This window comes from Cebus imitator, unplaced genomic scaffold (assembly GCF_001604975.1).
Source record: "Cebus imitator isolate Cc_AM_T3 unplaced genomic scaffold, Cebus_imitator-1.0 Scaffold7, whole genome shotgun sequence".
Taxonomy (NCBI): Eukaryota; Metazoa; Chordata; class Mammalia; order Primates; family Cebidae; genus Cebus; species Cebus imitator.
This window is the reverse complement of record NW_016107322.1, coordinates 1,046,885-1,068,756: the sequence shown is the minus strand read 5'-3', so window position 1 is coordinate 1,068,756 and position 21,872 is coordinate 1,046,885. Positions and strand designations below refer to the sequence as shown.

At 31.0% G+C, this 21,872-nt stretch overlaps 1 protein-coding gene across 3 annotated transcripts in view; it reads left to right on the top strand.

The window, feature by feature from the left end:
- Positions 1–21,872, top strand: part of NCAM2 (neural cell adhesion molecule 2) — a 545,360-nt gene that overhangs the window by 477,169 nt on the left and 46,319 nt on the right. For 2 of the 3 annotated variants that reach the window (XM_037742419.1, XM_017539495.2), the window contains exon 15: positions 4,975–5,155. In XM_037742419.1, the coding sequence (XP_037598347.1) occupies positions 4,975–5,155 (181 nt within the window). Of the gene's footprint in view, positions 1–4,974; positions 5,156–11,644; positions 12,391–21,872 lie in introns of those variants that run through there. The other variant, XM_037742422.1, reaches the window with a different exon arrangement.

Genomic DNA, 21,872 nt, shown 5'->3' with positions numbered 1-21,872 from the left:
ATAAACAGTATTATAAATAGAATAATTAACACGATCAATGAGAAACACAAGAAAAAAATGCACTGCCAGTGTTTATAGATATGAGAACAGAGAAGGTAATGAATAGGAAAAATTATATTTATTTTGTCTTAAGTACTATGTGGGTGGTGGATACTAAAAACAGATTACCTAGGGCCTAATTTTAAAAAAATATTACCAAGCATTAGCATGTGGAACAAAGAAATAGAATCAGTCATGTTCATGGAAAAAAGAGATTTAAATTTAGAACTTTGCTAAAATATTCGAACCTATAGATCTTCCAAATGTATGTGTGTGTATATATATATGTGTGTATATATATATATATATATACACACACACACACATACACACACGTATAATTTCATATACAACTCTATGAATAATAGAGTTGTAATAATTTCATATACAACTCTATACACACACATCTTCCAAATGTTTGTGTGTGTGTGTATACATATACACACACACACACACACACACACACACACACACACATATGATTTCATATACAACTCTATGTTTTAAATTTAAGATTAATATCCTTTTCAGAAGACAACTTTTTGTCCCAGGGTTCATGCTAACAATGTTGAGCAGCTGTTTGTATCTTTTGGATACTGTGATACGGAGACTTTCATGACTCTACCCAGGACAGCTCTAAAGGACTCACTGGTCTCTCATTAATCTGACAGTGCCATGCTATTCAAGCTAGGTCTCTTGCCCGCTCTCATTTGCCGATTTGTAAACTCTTCCTGAATTCTGTAAACTGTTTCTCTACATGTATATATACACACTCATACACACATATGTACACATATATTAATATATGCTTATTTGTGTGCATGTGTGTGTATATATATATTATATCCAGATTATAAATCACCTCTCTGATATTCAGAGTAGCGAATTTAGCTTTACATAATTTTGGGCCTTCTGTGAGGTCGTGTAAGTATGAATACCTGAATCATGCTACCAGGGAATCCAGGAACCGGGAACTGCTTTATATACATACAAAATCTTATATCATACAACATGGGAGTCAGAAGAATCTAAACTTCATCTTGCATATATGAGCTCATCTTCTCTATTGTCCTCTCATTTTATAATTATTCGGTTTATATTGAAAATGATGTTGGTGATACATTTCTTGATCCTCAGAAAGAGTCAGTGAGCTATTTCTTGTTATGAATAAATTATCAAGGAGCCCCTGAAAATAAGAAAACAGTGACCCTTACACCTTAGCTCTAATCTCCTCCCTGTACGAATGATAGCCATTATTTCCCTAAATGCTGATAGTTTGACTTTAGAGTCACTTTAAGAAGTGCCCTGAATTGCCATATGGCCCTTCTATTTTCTGACAAAAAATAAAAAATAAAAAAAAAAAAAGATTACATAAGAGAAGCTATACCAAAGGCAAATGACCATTTTTTTTTCAGTAGCCACCTTTCAACATTTAATTGGCTTATTAATAATAGCCCTATTCAACTTATCTCATTAAGATACCCAGGGGAACATTTTGCAAACTAGATTATCTTAAATTGTTCCCTAGGCATTTAAACTTTGTAAATTAGACACTCTACAGATACATACTTGAGATTTTGATGCCAGGGGAGTATTTGGTAACACCCACTTTAATTTTTTTCCTATTCCCTAGGAATAGCAATTAGAGGATTAAAATACCTCCCTCTCTAATGTTGAAAGGAAAATGAAATTGATTTATATTGAGAAAATATTAGAACTCCCTCTGCTTCCTTATACTATCAGCTCAAATACTTAAAATGATGAAGGGCCTTTAATTTATCATATTAAGGACTTCAACAATTAAAAGTTAAATGATTGCTAATTTGCAAGAGGCTGTCTTGTGTTTGTACAGAAGTTTTACCTTAAATGCCTAATTTTCAAAAATGATGTTTTTGAAGGATTACCTGAAGGACATGAGATATATCTATCCCTCTAAAGAATACAGTTTTGGCTGGGGTAATTCAGATCTCAGATCTCTTATTTTCTGGCTCTTTTACCCCACATCTTCACTCAGATACAAAGCAAAACTGAATTTCAAGTATTTCCACAAAAATATTTACTCACATCAACCACTTCATAGTTACAAAGAAAGTACTGAATAACAGGGATAATGGCAGGGCCACAGGGACATGCAGCTCTCTGCTGCCTCATGGAAACTTTGTCTTCATATCACCCTTCAGTGTCCTTTCCATACACCACTCCATTCCCATATGTGTGTGTGTATACACCCCGTCCTTCCCATATGTGTGTGTGTATACACCCCTTCCTTCCCATATTCATTACCTTTGGGTTGACTTTTTAAAGCATTTTGTTATGTATGTATCTATATATGTATCTATATATATATATATATATATATTTTATATATATATAATTATATATATAATATATATATATTATATACATATATATATTATACAATTTTTAAAAATTTATTTAAAACATCTATAGTGTTCACTTTTACATCTCCCAGTGGTTGTGCATCTGAGGCTTAAATTCATTGTGTTTATTCTTGAATTTAAAGCTCTGTAAAAATCTGACACCTTCTTGTCATAAACTCAGTTAGGACAAATGAAAAGAACAATGGTGCTTAAGTGTATTATTTCCAGTAAGGGTGATCTCACCTCCCCACCGGTGACCTGCCTAGCCCTGGACTTTATTAAGTATTACGTGCTTCCAATGCACCTTGTCATTTTTCAAAAACATCATGTCTTTCTTCTGTGCTGGTTTCTAAACACCAAATAAGAGCATTGCACGTGTCTTGTTCACTATTATGTTCATGCCTATAGAAAATCCTCACTAATCAGTTAACTAAATAAATAATTGATGAATGATTGCGTGAAGACAGAGGGTGTTGTGATAGCTGGGGCTTTTTTTTTTTTTTTTTTAGATGGGGTTTGGCTTTGTCTTGCCTATTTGTGTGCAGTGGTGTGATCTCGGCTCACTGCAATCTCTGCCTCCTGGGTTCAAGCAATCCTCCTGACACAGCCTTCCGAGTAGCTGGGACACAGGTGTGTGCCACCATGTCCAGCTAATTTTTTGTATTTTTACTAGAGCCAGAGTTTCACCGTGTTAGCTAGGATGGTCTTGATCTCCTGACCTCGTGATTGCCTGCCTCAGCCTCCCAGAGTGCTGGAATTACAAACTCGAGCCACCAAGCCTGACCAGCTGTGACTTTTTAGCACAGCTGCCCTAAACATTTTTAAATTGCAATGACATTTGTTTGTTAACCTTACTGTTCATTTATTAACTTAGAAAAGTTACACCCCCTCTTTTCAGTTTTTCCATGGCTCGTAGACTTCATAAGACCTTAAGTAGTACTGGTTATAGCCATTTTATAAAAAACAGATACTCATAAGTTTCAAAAATCAAGGCAAGTGCGTCTTGTTTATATTGATAACTTTTAGTGCTTGTTCACTTAAAACCAGGGCTTCGTTAGAGGTTCTAGAATCTTCAGTTTTACATGAAATAGCAGAACAGGCCAAACGTTTCTGTTTCTTTGTAATGGAAGTTCTACATCACCAAAAAGTTCATTTCCTTAGTAATAAAAGTTCTATGTCACCAAAAAAAAAAATTAACTAGAAAAAGGGGATAATAGTATGGCATCAAAATTATAATATCTTCTTACCTCCTTCTGAAGGATGCTCCCTCCATGTTTGACTACTGTCAATTTAATGCAATTATGAATTTAACTTTTACAATTTTATTTTAGAGGACAAATAATTGCCACCAAAAATAGAGAAAACTTCGTATTTTTTACAGTCAAAGAAGGAGTGAAAATTTTGGCTCAACATAGAGTAATAAAGGACTGAGCTATGAGGCTAAAACACATGTCTACATCTGTTGTTATGGACGGGCTGTAATTTATTTATAGTTACTCCCTGGGAAAGTGAGATTTGCTGTTGCAATGATAGATTATTAGATACATCATTCTAGAGAAAATATTTTATTTCTATACAGTTTTTATGAAAACAGTTACAACCTAAAATAGCTGTTATATTTTTTGTGTGGTTGTGATCTCCAAGGCCCTGGAATACAGAATTTACTCAATTTTCCTCATTGCTTCCTCAGAAAGCTGACAGCAGCAGCTGCTACCATCACTTCTGTTAAAAAGAGAAAGGTTAAGGAAGTTCCCTGTGTTTAAGTTGTTAATGTATGGCAAAGCCCAGTAACCCCATTGGTTTAGACAATTTAATTTATAAAATCATATCAATTTATATTTTATTAGTAACTGTAGTTCTAATGCTAATTTTTTCAAATAAAGGAAAATTGAAATGTCATATGGTCATAATTTCTATTTTGGAAAAAGAATGAGATAGTATTTAAGTGTAGAATGTTTGAGGATAGGATAGCATTATTTTGTTTTTTTATGCTAATGATCTATTTAAAACAGTAATTTGCTTTGTATATTATTTTCTTATGTCATAAGACATCATAGTAGTAAAAGATGCCTGTGGTAATATAAATCTATCAATCATATCCAAACTTTATTTCAAGATACTTGATCATTTTTCCCTCCCACAAACTCTAACAATGGTCCCTGACAAGTCTTTTGATGAACGTATTAAGTTTTTTCTGTATATCATGTTTCATTTTTCCTGTTCGCATAATGATTAATAACCAATAAATGGCCAAAAACCAAACTGGTATATGTGAAAAAAAAATCTTAATGGAGGTGAATTATCAACCACTGAATAAAGGATTAATTACAAAGCCACTTTTTGTCTAATATAAACAACATTGTATTTTATATAGAAAAATATTGGAAATAATACTGACTTCATTGACATAGCAACTTCGTGTATTACTGAGCCTATGAAAATTGTTCCAATTTCCCATATAAATATATTGTTCCAATTTCAATATAAATTATTTTTTAAAAGTACAACTTGAGGGTATGGATATTTACAAAATGCATTTTTATTGGTTTCACAGAAAGATAAGGAAGACCAATGGCTAGAGAAAAAAGTGCAGGGAAATAAGGACCACATCATTTTGGAGCATCTCCAGTGGACCATGGGGTATGAAGTTCAGATTACAGCTGCCAATAGATTGGGATATTCTGAACCTACAGTTTATGAATTCAGCATGCCACCAAAGCCCAATATTATTAAAGGTAAGTCAAACTATATTCTTTCTTAGACTCAACATAAATGTGATACCATCTTTTTATAACCCTTATGAATTTTTCTGATTAACAATGAAAACAAAGTGAAATGTAAATTCCATGTTATAATTATGATTGTGACCTATCATACACAAAGGTTCTCATCACTCTTGCCATAGGGTATTGCTTAATTTCTAAATATGTTTTGACCCCATTTACAGTTGGAGTGGTGGGGAGAGAAAGAACAGGAAAATATAAAGAATAAGAGTGACTGGTGATAATCAATGTGAAGAGTGTCTGTTGAGACCATGCAAAAGCTTTGCTAAGAAGACAATTTCTTTGTCAGTCATGTGGAGACTGATGCTCCATTCTTGTTAGATTTGGACAAAGGTAACGATGAGCCAACCTATGATTGACCAAGCAAGTTGACTTTGGAAACATAAAATTGGTCACAAAGAAAGGCAGAAACAACCACAAATATAAATCCATAAAGACCTATACCTAGAGTTTTAAGGAGGCTAACAAAATGGAAGAACACTATAAATCAGCTTTTGCAACACACTGGTAGATTCTACAATTGATAGGTAACAGTGCTTACATCGTTACATCTTAGTCTGCTAGTAATAATATCAAAGTTCACAACACAGATGTTAAACATTTATTCACATAAAGGCTCTAGAGGTAAAGTTGCACAAATTTATTCTGACTCAAAATAATATTTAACTCTATTCATGAGTTGCCACATTGGTCATATTTCTACATTTATTTTTCCTCAGTTACTACTTTTAATATTTTAATTTTATGCAGACATGTACAGATATTTATGTATATATAGTATGTTCTTTATATGTACATATATTGAGAAAAGAGCAGCATATTAATCCAGGAAACCAAAATTTATTTGTCTTACTATGTTAAAGTATTGATATATAATGTTTTTGAAACTGAAAAAGCAATAAAACTAGCTAGTTCAGTCATGTAATTTAACCCTCTTTTAATGCAAATTGATGTTAATTTCATATATTATGATTTTGTTATATCATACATCAGTTGTTTAGTAATTGAAATCAGTTTTATATGATTAATCTTTCAATTAAAAAGTAATTACTATTGGTTATAAGGTTTACAAGTAATTGACATTAGTGCTTTGTATTGCTAATATTAATAGGTTCTGCCAAATTGGAATTTAATATTAGGAAGTAAAAGGCCTCTGGAAATAACATGGATATCTTATATTTTAGTTACCTTTTTTAGTATTTTTAAAGCACTTCTTCATTAGTTATCTCTTTTTTTTTTATTTAATCTGACCTGGATAATGAAGTATTCTCATTTTACAAATATGGTTTTAAGAGGTTTAATGATTTGTTTGAGGTTACAGATACTTCTAGTTGTATGACAAATCTGATGCCGTTAAAAGATAACACACCTAAATAAGAATGACTGAATGTATTTTACCCCTCTATGTTCGAAACAACAAAAAGTACTTCTAAAGTTCGAATGTATATGTATGTAGTAATTATATTACATGCAAATATCAGAAACATGCTATAAAATATTCCCATACTGAGCCAGAGCCTCCTCCAAAGTAATATTGCAACAGTATACTACAATCTCCCAAATTGTTAACTTAGTGTATATATTTGGAAAACTAATGAATTATTTTAAGTTAATTCATTTAATGTAATATATGATTAAATATAATATATGAAGTAGAAGGGAAAACTGTAATAACATAAATAAAATAACATAAATAAAACATAAAATGGGAAAAATAGATTTTACAAAGATTAATAAATGTTATACCCCCAATGACTCTGCTATCTTTATAAGAAATTGTTGATGATAAAAACAAACAATAGATGTAGACTACGGTTGAATAATTAAAAGGTCATAAAAACAGATGTGAAGGCAGCAAGGTAACCAAGACATGCAGTGATGCATTTACTCTCTCTCTCTCTCTGTCTCTCTCTCTGACAGAGTAAATTAATCACATATATAAATGAAATATATATATATTTTATTTATATATGTGAATATATATATTTCATTTCAAATATATATATATATATATATATATATATATTCATTTCATATATATCTTTCAATTTGAGGAACTTGTGTCCTGAGAGCTTGTTGGCAAGACCTGGAAAGAAAGTGAAGAGAATTCTGGTTTATATGAGAGAATCCCAGATTCATTCCTGTCCCATCACTTGTCAAAAAAACTGTTTCCTCATCTCTAAAGTTAGTTTCCTCTGGCTCTGCAATGTTAAGATATATTCATTTATTAATTTCATAATTATTTATTGGAGTACTTCTTTGTGACAAATACTAGAATGAGTACAAAGGATTTATCTGTGAAAAGTACAGAAATGAACCCTGTCCCCCAAAATCTTCACAATCTAGTAGGGAAGACAGATATTCAACTTGAGTTAGAATAACTAAGGAATAACTGCAACTAAGAGAGATTTTTCTTAGAAAGTGATTTTCCAAGGGAAACATGCAGGAATGAACTTTCCAAGGAAAATGTGTTACATGGAAGGGATCCTTGAGACAAGAAAGAGCATGATCTGCTCTAGGAACTGGAATAGGCATGTCTGGAAGAGAACCTGGAAGAGTGGGACTGAAGATAAGGTCAGAGGGGGAATGCAAACCAGATAATTCAAGGGCTTCTAAAAACATAATTGTAAAACATATTCTAAAAGAAATAAATAATTGAAAGCAGGAAAGTTGTATGAAGAGATAGGTATTATAAACAGATTATTGTTGCTCATATGGGTAAGAGCAACTGATGGATGAACAGCAGTAGAAAAAATAAAAGAACAAAAAAAATCCAGACACATTATAAGTTTAGACGAACCCTGCCTTTGCAGTAGATGAATTTCAGTGAATAATGATTTTTAGGTTTCTTGCTTGGGCAACTTAGGGCATTGCAGGTGTCACTTCTGAAGGTGAAGAATTTTGTAGGAGAAGTAAGATTTAAAAGAATGCAGATCAAACATCAAATCCATTTGGTATTTGTGAAATTTGAAGTATTAAATTGTTGGTTAGATATGTGGGTCTAGAAATGAGAAGATAACCATGGCTTGGGAACCCACACCATGATGCTGTCAGTGTTATCAGGTGAATGGTATTTGAAGTGTGAGTGAGGATAAACCCATCTCAGCAATGCCTACAATCTCTGAAGAGGAGTTGATGTCTGTAGTACTCTTTGATGTTGCTAGTCCCTAGAAGGGCGACTGGCACAGCATTGATTTCCAAAGAATATTTCTTGAATTACTGAAGAATAGAATGGGGTTAAGAACTGAGCCCCAATGAACCACTCCACCCCCCACCATGAGACTAAGACTTCACGGACTTACTGGAAAACATGAGCATAGTATCTTGGAAATGAAAAGAGGGTCATATTTCAAGAAGGATAGATGTACAATGTCAAATGTTACTGAAACGTCGATGGAACTGAACAAGAACAGTTGTGAAGTATCCTTATCACATGCAGCTTTGCTGAAGTGACTGGGAGAGAAAATAGGTACAAATGGGCAGAGAATTGTATGTGAGGTTAGGGAGTTTAGACTTCATATTTATTTAATGCTTTCAGACAGTATTTCTATGAAGATGAGTAGAGGGGGTAAAAGCCAGTGTTCGAAGGTCTTTTATGCTGAAAAATGCTAGGTGAAACAAATCAAATAGTCATGGAGAAATCATACATACAGACACATAGACAAAGCCGTCTGAGAGATACGAGATGGCATTCATCCCTCCAAATGGCGCAGGTGATACAAAGCCAACACAACTTATCAAAAAAGGGAGGAATTGAAATTTTTTTTTATTTGTAAAAATATCACAAAATCAGCCATGAGCAGTGACTCACACCTGAATCCCAGCACTTTTGGAAGCTGAGGCAAGTGGATCATGAGGTCAGGAGTTTGAGATCAGCCTGGCCAAAATAGTGAAACTCTGTCTCTACTAAAAAATACAAAATTTAGCCGGGTGTCTTGGTGGGCACCTGTAATCCCAGCTACTCAGGAGGCCGAGACAGGAGAATTGCTTGAACCCTGGAGGCAGAGGTTGAAGTGAGCTGAAATTGCACCACTGCACTCCAGCCTGGGGAACAGAGCAAGACTATGTCTCGAAAAATATATATATATAAATCATGTTTAATTTGCTGTGACTGAATCCACTGATTGCTGACGCCTCATGGAAAGCCATATCAGAAATGTGCCATAAGTTAAGAATTGTTTGATTTAGATCTAGGTTTTGTGAGGCAATTTTAAAGGCTGTGGTCATAGGGAATTTGGGAACCTTTCAAATATTATAGAGTTAAGATGATATATTTACAATATATGTAACAAAACTTCATACAATTTTATAACATTTCATTTTTCATTTTAAAATAAAATATAAATTCAAACATAGTAGAAATAAATTATCTGTAATAAACTATGAGATCTTAAGTCTTTTCATTTAAGTTAAAGAAGATATAGACTTTAAAGGTTAATGTGGTTTTAATTTACTTTTGTATTTCATGCATTGCAGATTATCCAAATAAATTTTCTGGAATTTTGAATTTAAAAACCCATTACCTGTGTGCATTAGGTATATTTAACTTTTGTAAACAATAGGCTAACTCTATAGCATATTTATTTGTTGTACTAAAGCACCAAATTTTCTTTTTTCATCAATCTACCCCCCTTACATTCATATAAAATATTTCATTGATAGTAATAGTTTTTCTTGTAAAGTCTCCTAGTGGATATTACATTTCTTCATAGTTTATAATTATCATTTTAAACTACTTTTGTAATTCTAATATTTTTCATTTTTAAAATTCTTATTAAAGATCTGCTTATTTTGAAAGATATGTGTTTTGATTTATATAAAAATAGAGTATCCATAAACAATTATGTTCCTTTTTGGAACATTCATGCAGCATAATTCCACCTTATTTTATTTTTTAAGTAAGAAGAATATTGGGAAACTATAGCAGATTGATATAAAATGATTATGAAACTATGGATTTCAAGGCTGATAGCATGGCATTTATTGATTTGTTCTATAATTTTAATGACTAAAAATATTACTAAATTGCTGGACTGGACTAGATTAGAATCTAAGGTTTAAAAAAATCCTTGGAAATAAACTTACTTTGAAAATCATTTTCACCACTTTTTTGGGCTGTCACACGTTTGATAACATTTGTATTTAACCAAAAAAGACCGTAATATCTTTCAGTAATTAATCTCTTTTTTCCTGAAGACATGTCTAATATTAACATTGACCATCAATTTAATTTGATGACAATAATTCTGTTGACACATTTTTTATATTCAATGGTAAAATAATTCTACCCTCTGGGAACATGTAATGCATACACAATGCATACAAAATAGTTGTTTAGATTTAACAAGTTAAGAAAATAAATAATATAAATCATCACAAAAATATATTGCTAAAATATTTTAGTTACTTTCTGTGTTCATGGGCTTTTAAATGAACTCTACAGTAAAATTATTTTGATGACCTCCACTCTAGTTTCAAGCAACACTAATATATCCTTCATCTCTAAATAATTCAACATGAGCAGAAAACAACATTCGAGCACATGGCGAATATGAAAACATTATTTTAGGATTAAATTTATGATTGTTTTAGAATATAAGTTGAAAAATTATAAACAATGGTGAAGTGAAAGTCCAATTATCTGGGAAAACTTCATCTTAACTCTCTGGAATTTTCAGTCTAACATAAATATTGATACTATACCTGCAACAGTATTTCTTTAGTTTAGCATGTAATGAAAACGTTAAGTCTAAAAATTATTTTCATAATCTTTGGTTCCTAAAGTTATTTTAAAAGAGGTTCAGTGACATATGTCTAGAGTTTGCCCGTGGTCAGTTGGTTAATACTTCTATCATCTATGCTTATTGCAAATTTTCATTATGTGAATATACAATTTTCACTTATATTTGTTGGTAGCTTGTTTATTATTAAACTATCACTGCTTTATTAAATATATTCTAAACACTTATAGTAGAAAATATTACCATTAAACATTGTAAGATTTATTGAGCTCCTATTAAAAGTGGCACTGTGAGTTTACCAGTAGCACAGTGAAATGACTAGTGACTTTTCCCTTGTAATTTATATTTTCAATTTATAAAAGAAAGATATTTACATGTAAGGGATCAATGAGAGAGTTAATATCTGAGTAATGCAAAATAAACATCACTATTGACCTTTGTCTGTTTTTAATATGTGACAAATATAAATAAATGTTTTATACAAGATTTTAGCCATTCTTGTGTTGTATCAAAGTTATCTTTTGTAGGTTTGCATTGATTGTTAATGACTTTGTGTAAATCGTGCATTAATTATTTTCTCTTTTTTTCTTTCCTACTGTCACGTTTTTTCTCTCTTTATTTTCTCGTTTGTAACTCTACTCTTTACTTTCTTAATTATTTCATTCTTATTCTATTTTCAAAAACAATTTTCATCATGCAGATAAATGCTGTGAAGCGAATAAAGGCGAAAATGGAAGCCAGTCATGGCAGCTGAATGCTGCTGGGTTTTCTTTCATTATAGCCATATGTTTGTCTTGCGTGTTTTAATGTCATTGTTATATCATATATTTCCTTTTATGCCCTGAAAATTAAAAAAATTAGTAGTAACAAGGCTAATCTAAAATTATAATAAAATGTTTCTAAGGTCCAATTAATTATGCATGTATCTTCGCCCATGAAAGATTAATCTTTTTCCCCTTCCCCAAATTGTCAACCTTTTAAGTGGATAATTTATCAGAAAATCAATGAAGGAAATGCAGTTGGGATTGTTACTTTCAGCTATCAGCTCACTGCATAACATACTTTATTCTAAAGTTTCCATTAATTCCTAAAGTTGACCTTGTTAACTATCATGTCAGTTGTACTTGAAACTTAAGCATTTGCTGCATCCAATTTTTCACTTGATTATTTTGCAAATAATTAAATATCCATGGCCATACTTGTAAAAATCATAATCATATTATGTAGAATTGTTGATCACTTCTATTGCTTTTTTATTGTTACTTTTAAGTGTAAGTTTCCAACTTTATGAAAATTTGTAATGTTTTAATTTGTTTACCACTTACGTAAAACATAAGCATTATATTTTACCAGATGTGTATCCCAGTTGTGCTGCTTATTTTCCCTTTGTTGAACTACAATGTCTTAAGGAATAAATGTGAAACAGTTTCCTATTTAAAATTTGAACACTGATTAATTTTTTTCATTACGTGAAAATACCTCTCTGCAATTTCCCCAGAATAAATAATAAATTAAATTTTAATATGTCTAAGAAGTTACACACAATTCACAGGATTTAGATTATGTTTTGAGCTGACCTCAAGTCCTATTGTTCTAACATAAGTAGTTATTTATCACATTTTTCTGGACATCTAAGAGTCAGCATCTTTGCAAGCATTAGAGAGAGAGAAGAAAATATTTTAGACACTCCTTTCAATAAGTTGAACTCAAGGTGGGAAGAAATTGAGATTGGAACTAGATTCCTGATTTCAAAGGAATTTTGATATGAGGGAGTAGCATGAAAAATGATTTTTGGTTTTTGCAAATTTTCATTATGTGAATATGCAATTTTCACTTTCGTAATTTTTATTTAAGTAATTTTAAAACAAGTAAAGAGTGTTTGTGTTTTTCACTTGCAACCACGTCTTAACAAGTGACTTTTACTACTTACTTATTTAGGACAATAGGAAACAACCAGATTTACATTTATGTATAAAAGGGACCATAACTTACTTGGTAAATCTAATGATTGGATTCTGGACTTTGTAATTTATTCATCAAAAGCAATTATTTTGTTGAACAGAAATATTTTTTCTGTCTCTTTTTAAAGAGATACATACAGAATCTTTTCTTATGAGGTCTACGGCTAGGCCTCCCTTTCATGGTACATATTCTTTTAACTTATCTTTTCCAAACTCTTAGCTGTTCACTGCTAGCCTTTCTTGTAAGTTACTAATAGACCTGTAGACTTCAGAAGCAACCCATCAACAGATAAAGCACACTTCTGCTTTCCTCTTTTCTCCCCTGCTGAGATAAAATAATATATCAATTCACACAGTATGAAAATATAATCAATTCATAGGGAAAGTTTTCAAATCACCATGGCCAATATTCCATTTATTAAATAACTATCATTGCGTATTAAATTCCTTGATATTTGAGACTGAAGAATTTATGTTGATTACTAGTTTGTAGAGCCTACAGAAAAGGATTTCTAGTAACTTTCAGAAATTGTTTTACACATTCATTATAACATTACTTTATCTTTCCAATAAATTGGAGACATTTCTGTTAGAATTCGTGTAGAAATTATCTTGACTTAGGAATGACAAAATATTTTTTGGAGATCACAGAATACTTCTTTAGTAAGTCAGTGCAAAGTTTATCTATCTTAAAGTTTTACATATCACAACTCAAGGTCACTAAGTGATATAAAGAACATTCAAAGTGAGGTATACATTGAAACAAGACATACCAATTTGGCATTTCCAAAAGAACCTAATATTAAAATTATATTAACAGAGTTATATACATTTAAAGAGTTGTTTGTTAGATTTGTAAACATCTAAGTATGGATCTAATTTTTAGTCCTTAGCTTGATATGCAATCTGTCATTTGGCCAAATGTTTACTCTTAGATAACACCTATTTTACAACTCTGAGATATGCATAAATTCTGTTAAAACTACTCTCAGAGATATTAAAATAATAGGCTTTGCGCTTTGCCTTATTTCCATAAGAAATTGAAAAGTACAAAACTAAACAATAAAGCTATTGTGGTCTAACAAATAAAACCTTAGACATTTTAAATCCTAGCATTTTTAAAAGTCTTAATAATTTGTGTTGCTGAGTTATCTTTTTTATTATCTGAACTTTACTATTGATATTATATGCAGCCATAAAAATCTGACAGCTTATTTTTTTATTTTAAAAATGATTTTGTTACTTTTTTGGCCTTACTAGTATTGTATCTGTCTGCACCTCTAAGTAAATGTGATTACTGATAACCAAGACATAAAAATTTAAACTTATTTTAAGTATCTTCCTAGCATCATCCAATGATTTTTTTTTCATACAATGCAGTTTTACATAAAATTTTATCTCTGAAGATGTATAAATTCGAACTTTTGTGTTAAGGTGAGTGTAAGATTATTTATTATATATAATCAGAAATATATGTCTATGTCTAATGGTGTGTGTATTGTATGGCTCAATGTAAAAACATTTCAAAAGTTTGTTTTGACCATGTGATACCAATTATGAAGACAAATTGATTTATTATGCATGATTGCCATTACCTGCATGTGGAATATCAGAATTTTTAAAATACAGATCTGGATGCCTCCTTCTTTCTCCTCTGTCTTCTTTCCTCCATTTTACAATCAATGTTACTGGTCTGTCTACCCCAATCAAAACTAAAATTTTACTAATCAGTTCACTATAAGGCCCACAAGTACCATGTTTCAGATATACTAACAGAGTATGCCTAGGAAGTAGCAGTAAATTATTTCCTATAAAATGTATTCTTACATGGAAAAATCTTAGCTAAGCTGCCATTTTTGATCATGTCTTTCCTAATACTATAGGTCATTAGTACTAAGCTTCATTTTATAAACTCTATACTTGTATTATTTGCAGAAGCATTATGCATGCAAGTGCGCATATATACTGTGTAAATGAACAAGATTGAAATTAAAATATGTAAACCTTTTAAATATGCATGTATATTGAAGGGATTAGATTGATGTTTAATATATATGTAATTTTACTTATATGTAGCAAATACATATAAAGACAATTTTATTGCAAAAAAATTGACTTTTTAAAATTCCAGTTCCTTTTAAATTAATAAAGTTACAAGTATGCATCATCCTGCATGTATTACAATAATATACAAGTTGAGCCAATTGGAAAACCACTATAATTTAATTCTAATATATTTTCTGTATGAATACTCATTAAATAAAAGCTAAAAACAGAAAAATTCCAAAGTAGTGTTAACCATCTACAATTAAATTTATGATTAGTCACTCACATTAAATGAAATACATTATACAAGAAAGAATTAAACCATGTACTTTTGAATCTGAGAGGTATTCTTAGACATAAAAATAATTTTAAATATTAATATGGTATACTTACAGTTATAATGAATAAATAAAACCTTAGAATTACAAATTATTTCAGTAAATATGGATATTGATATTGTCGATACAATAATAAAGTGAATTTGAATCTAGCTTTCAAGAATAGTAGCCAGTATTACTCATGATAATATTTTGAGTTTATAGTAACTAATTAAGAAATATCCCTAGTCATATAAAATTTTCTTTAAATGTTTAAATTTGATATTAATATGATATGAGCAGCATTAAGAGCTTGAAATGATCAATTCTGTTACTTTAAATATTATCACTTTTTTTTTTGGCCCTTTTGTGATTTTACTTAGTAAATAAAGATAAACTATAATAATGATTGTACCTAAATAAGTACATTTATCTGTTTTATTATGGTTCATCTATGTAAGAGATAATGTAATATTCTTTAAATGATCTTTTAATAAGTCCTATTTAATTACATTTCACTTTTTTATTTTAATTTTTATTTATTTATTGTCTTGAGACAGAGTCTTGCTCTGTCCCCCAAGCTGGAGTTCTGTGGAGTGATCTCAGATCACTGGCACCTCCGCCTCCCGTATTCAATCAATTCTCATGCCTCAGCCTGCCTAGTAGCTGGATTACTGGTTTTACAGGCGTGCAGCCACGAGGCCTGGCTAATTTTTGTATTTTTAGTAGAGATGACGTTTCACCATGTTACCCAGGTTAGTCTCAAACTTCTGAACTCAATTTATCCTCCTGCTTCATCTTCCCAAAGTGCTGGGATTACAGGCATGAGCCGCTGTACCAAGCCTCATGTTTTCTTTCACTTTTTAAAATGTATTTTCTTTCACCTTTTCTTACTTTCTAATTCTGTCTTTTTAATTTTCTTCCTCTTTCTCTATCTCTGACTCTTCCTCCTTTCTCTTCATTTCACTCTTTTCTTCTCCCTCTCTCCCACTCTCTCTCTCTCTTTCTCTCTTATACTTCCTTTCTAAATTTTGGCCACAAATAAATAGAATATATATTTTCTATTATGTTTCTGGTCATTGTTTGTAAATTTTAAAATCCTAACATTAGTGGCATAGAAATATGTCATAAAAGCTTCAGCAAATCTAATATATTGGATAGACAGCTAAAATCTGCATATTTCAAATGAATGAATATACAAATATTCTACAAATTGTCTTGAAAATGATTAAAATTTATGTTGAAATTGGTGACAAAACATTTCCAGATTAATGTCAAATTGTATTGTTTAATTATTAATACTTCATCATTAAACATAATATTCAGAATATATTTCCACAGTAAATTTTGGGACTTAGCTAAAGAAAAAAATTTAACACTTATTAACTTGTTCCCTTACCAATTACCCTTTTAATTGGGGTATTATTCTAACGTTAATGTGGTTTGTATTTTAAATACAAAGTTGTAGTATTCCTTCTATGTGTTATATTTAAAAACTTGGCCAAGATTATATAGGTATATAAGCATAATCTCAATTTTTATCTAAGGAAAACATTCACTCAATTTAAATCTAATTTTATTTCTTGAAAATTAGACAAAGATGATAATTTAATATCCATGCGTTGTTTTTCCAAAACCTTTAGTTTTATTTTCTAAAATTAAGGTCTCAACAAAGATCTCTTGTAATAATTCAACATCCTTCCTGGCTATTAACTGATTTCCAAGCCTAAAATGTCAGTAAATGTTGCAAGTAGCCTGGAATAGTCCATAACATTTGTATCATCTAATATTCTATAAAACAGAAAAAAAAATCCAAGAAATGTAAAAAATAAGTATGTTTAAGAATTCTGTTAGTATATCTGAGATAGTCTTAAGCGCATTTCATGTCCTTTGTTGGTGGACTATTATTTTATCTACTTTTTAGGGATACTTTCATTCAAGTAAAATTAAAGTTTATTTTAAGTGTGGACTAATCTAATATTGGTTGTATTCAATTCAGATATATTGAAAGTTTTAAACTATGTATGAGTAAGTTAAATTTAGTTATTCTTTAATATTTTATTTTAGTAAAAATAGTTACACTGTAAAGAATGCATAATAATGAGACATAACTCCATTTTAGAAAATATATTGAGTTTATTTTTATTCTTTATATGTACTGAATAGGGGCTGTAATATAACTCTAGTTAATCTTATTTTTTCCTCGAAAGTAAGCATTTAAAACTACTGTTTTACGTACTGTACACAATTCGTAAACCTCTTTCAAGAATATTTTTCTCTCACATTTCCATTGATGTTATGTATAACGCTTCTATTTCAAAGTATTTCTGATCCTTTTAATTACATTTGTTTTCATCATAGCTTATTTTCTTGACAAAAAGTATGCTAGAAGTGTATTGTCCTCAGTATCATCTTATTTGAAACCCTCAACATAATACCCAGCACTGTGTGTAATCCTATGCATGTGTTTCATAGTATATTAAATGTCATTTTATTTTCTGTACCTCTGTGTCTCCATTGTTGTAATAAAGAAAACTGAGGAAAAGCTTTGTTATACGTGTTTTCTTTATTACTGGTACAACCTTTTTTGTCCTTGTTGAGTGTTGTCATATCTAACTTGATCAAATTTAATACAAACATTTATTTACTTAGGAACAGGTAATAAACTTTTACTCATTAAGTTATTCAATTTTTGGATAACCCATACATCATCAGCAGATTAATAATAATTGTTATGTTGTAAAAATAATTTTGTAACAGTATCAAATATTAGTACTTCCTCTGTAAACTTGTTCTAGTGTCTTCATAAAAAACATCAGTCTCTAATGGGAGGCCAAAATAATCATGTATTTCAATAAAATACATGAGCATGGTGAATAATTTTAGTAATGTAAAGATTGTTGAGTAGTCTCCATTGTTAACAAAAGTTGATAAAGCAGAGGTAAACAATTGAAGTGATTTTTCTCCAATTTCCTTGGCTCATCCACTACAGTCATTTATTTTTTTGGGCGCCAAAAGAATAAAGTTTCAGAAAATAATTAACATCTTGTGCTTATCTACTGCAATGATATGAGACAAAAATAATAAGAGTTGAAATTTTGGAATAACAATATAAATAATATAAAAATTATTTAATTCGTTTTTATAGTGTAAAATAACTCTTGGCATAGATATAAACAGAAAACTCATATTTTTCTCTTGGAGTCAAATTTGAAATAATGCCAAAATTCAAAAGAGAAAATGTTCATTTTCAGGATTTGGATTGTTTTGGAGCATACTTAATTTCTCTTATTCCAAGACATTCTGGTCCAAAATGTATACTTTAATAAAACATTTAAATTTAAATGCTTGTGTATATCCCAAAATGAAAATTTTAGTACAACATTTATAAGTTATACACATTATAATATTTATACTTTTTTTTTTTTTTTGAGACGGAGTTTCACTCATGTTACCCAGGCTGAAGTGCAATGGCGCGATCTCGGCTCACCGCAACCTCCGCCTCCTGGGTTTAGGCAATTCTCCTGCCTCAGCCTCCTGAGTAGCTGGTATTACAGGCACGCGCCACCATGCCCAGCTAATTTTTTGTACTTTTAGTAGAGACGGGGTTTCACCATGTTGACCAGGATGGTCTCGATCTCTTGACCTCATGATCCACCCGCCTCGGCCTCCCAAAGTGCTGGGATTACAGGCTTGAGCCACCGCGCCCGGCCTATACTTCTTTTAAATGATACAATGGTTATAGTAGTTTGAAGCATTACACCAGAACATTTAAGCTGTTTTTTTTTTATTGTTTTCATTCTTATTTTTTCCTGAAGCCCCATTTGAGATGACATCAAATGGAGTGTATCCTAGAATTCTTAGGAATTTTTATGATTACTGTCATAGTAAATATATATGACTTTATTAATTTTTTACTGTCCCACAATTTTGGGCCACTGTGAAGAAACTAAGGAGACTTGAGAAAATATGATGCTATTGTAACCAATCTCTATTATTTTATTATATCAACAAACTGAGGATCAGAAAAACCAAATAGTCATTGATATAGTCAAGCAACTTCGACTCTCAGTTTTCTTCCTATCTTTGTTATGTTACACTAAATCAAAGTTGGTATGAGTAAATTTTTGGCCTATAAGTTATATGGTCATATGTCTCAGACCTAGTTCCTTGGCTGTTTTTTTTGATTGGCCTGTGGGGAACAACAACAAAAAGTCCCGATGTTTCAGAGGAAAGGCCATGTATACACCAACCACAGTTTCTTCCATTAATCATAGTATTTCTATTAGTCAGTTTTATCTTTCTCATTCAAACTTTTACATATAGGTGCTTCCCCATGGCCAAGGTAAATAAGCACACGCTAAGTTTATGGTTTAAAATGAATATCAAGTTAAATTTTAAGCACTCTCTTGCTTTTTAAACTTATTTTGAAAACACCTTACAAAATTAACTTGTATGCATTGTTGGTAGACATAGGTAATTTTCTATTAATATAGGATGATATTTTTATTTACTGTCTACCAAAAGTAAGAGAGACATTTTCATCTCAATATGCATCCTTTTCATTTTAAGAATTCAAAATAAATAGTTTCAACACTCATAATTTGCATAGCAGCAATGTGTTTCTTTCTCTACTCATTTCTTATTTAAAATTACAAAGAGAAACAAAATGTTAAAAATGAGCATTCAAGATAGAGGACTTTATTTTTTCTGTTTAAATGTGGTTAAATTAAAAATAAATTCTCTTCAAATTGGCATTTCTGTTTTCAAGAAACCATGAAAAGACACCTAAATTTTGCTATTTTTTGTAGTATATAATTTCACAAAAGCTGAATTGGATATGCTTATATGTAATGCGAAATACAAACTACCTATGGCTCTTAAAAAACATTCTGCTTCTTAGTTCATGCTCGTAGAAAACATTAAAATTTGTATGGAATTTTCAGATAGTAGCCTGTGACTCATGGTTCTGTCAGATGGCTCAGTCATGAAAGAAAATTTAAGTGAACAAGGGAAAGTATTTTTCTAAAGCAAGACATGGTATGATTCACTGCTGAGTTCCATCACTTAAAAGCAGGAGGCTAGGGATGGCAGGGGGTGGGAGGATTGGGGAGGGATAACATTGGGAGAAATACCTAAGGTAGATGACAGGGGAGAGGGATGCAGCCAACCACTAAGGTACGTGTATATATATGTAACAAACCTTCACTTTCTGCATATGTACCCCAGAACTTAAAGTATTAAAAAAAATTAAAGCATCTATATGTGTTACTCCTCACTTAATATGTGGAGATTTTTTAGTTGTTAAAGGACATAAAAGTAAAAGTTGTTTTTATAGACATCCTCAATCTAGGCATAATAGCCATTTCAATGCTGTTAATAGAGATATAACCATTGCATGTTTTCCCTTTTAAATAGATTTTAGTTGTTCGAACACTTTTAGATTTACAGCAAGATTGAATGGAAACTAAGGAGGGCTCCCATATACTGTCTATGCCAGTCAAGCACAGCCTTCCTGATTATCAATATCTAATACCCAAGCAGTGCCTTTGTTACTGTTGATGAACCCACAATGGCACATGGTAATCACCCAAAGTTCATAGTTTACATTAGGGTGCATACTTGGTGTTGTATGTTGTATGGATTTGAACAAATTAATAATGACATGTATCCACCATTTTGGTACAGTACAACGTAATTTCACTGTCCTAAAAATCCTCTGTAATTCACCTATTCTCCCCTCCCTTCTTCACCAGTTCCTGGTAATCACTGACCTTTCTACTATTTCCATAGGTTTACCATTTTCAGAATGTCACTCGGTTGCAATTTTACATTATGTAGCTTTTGCAGATTGACTTCTTTTAATTAGTAATATGCATTTAAGGCGTCTACATGTCCTTTTAGAGTTTGATAGCTGATAACATAAAATGCACTAATTCAGATGCATTGTATAATAATAGACATTTATAAGTGACCCTGCATGTTTAAACTATGTGGTTTTAATAATATAGAATAGAAGTTTTCTGTATAACTCTAAGCAGAAATTGAAATATCTGAGATACAATGCAGTATTTCAAACTGAAAAACTTTAAAAATCCTAATATATTATCATAGATTCCAAGAAAAATAATAACATATATCTTCGATGTATTTGCTCACATTTTTCATTTATTCTATCACGTTTAGAAAACTTAGAATTTTTATAAATAGGAATTTTATATTGAAATTATGTCCTTTGCAGCAACATAGATAGAGCTGGAGGCCATAATCCTAACCCAGTTAATTCAAGAACAGAAAAGAAAATACCACATATTCTCACTTAAAAGTGGGAGCTAAGCATTGAGCACACATGGATATAAATAGGGAAACAACAGGCACTGTGGACTACTAGAGGATGGGGGTGTGAGTTAAAAAAAATTACCAATCATCAGTCAGGTTATCAAGGAGCATATGACTATCAAGGTGATATGCTCTCCAAACTTCAGCATCATGCATATTCACATGTAAGAAATCTGTACATGTATCCCCTGCATCAAAAATAAAATTTGATTGCAAATTTTTTTCCCATTCTATTGGTTGCAAGTTCATCCTAATGATTGTTTCT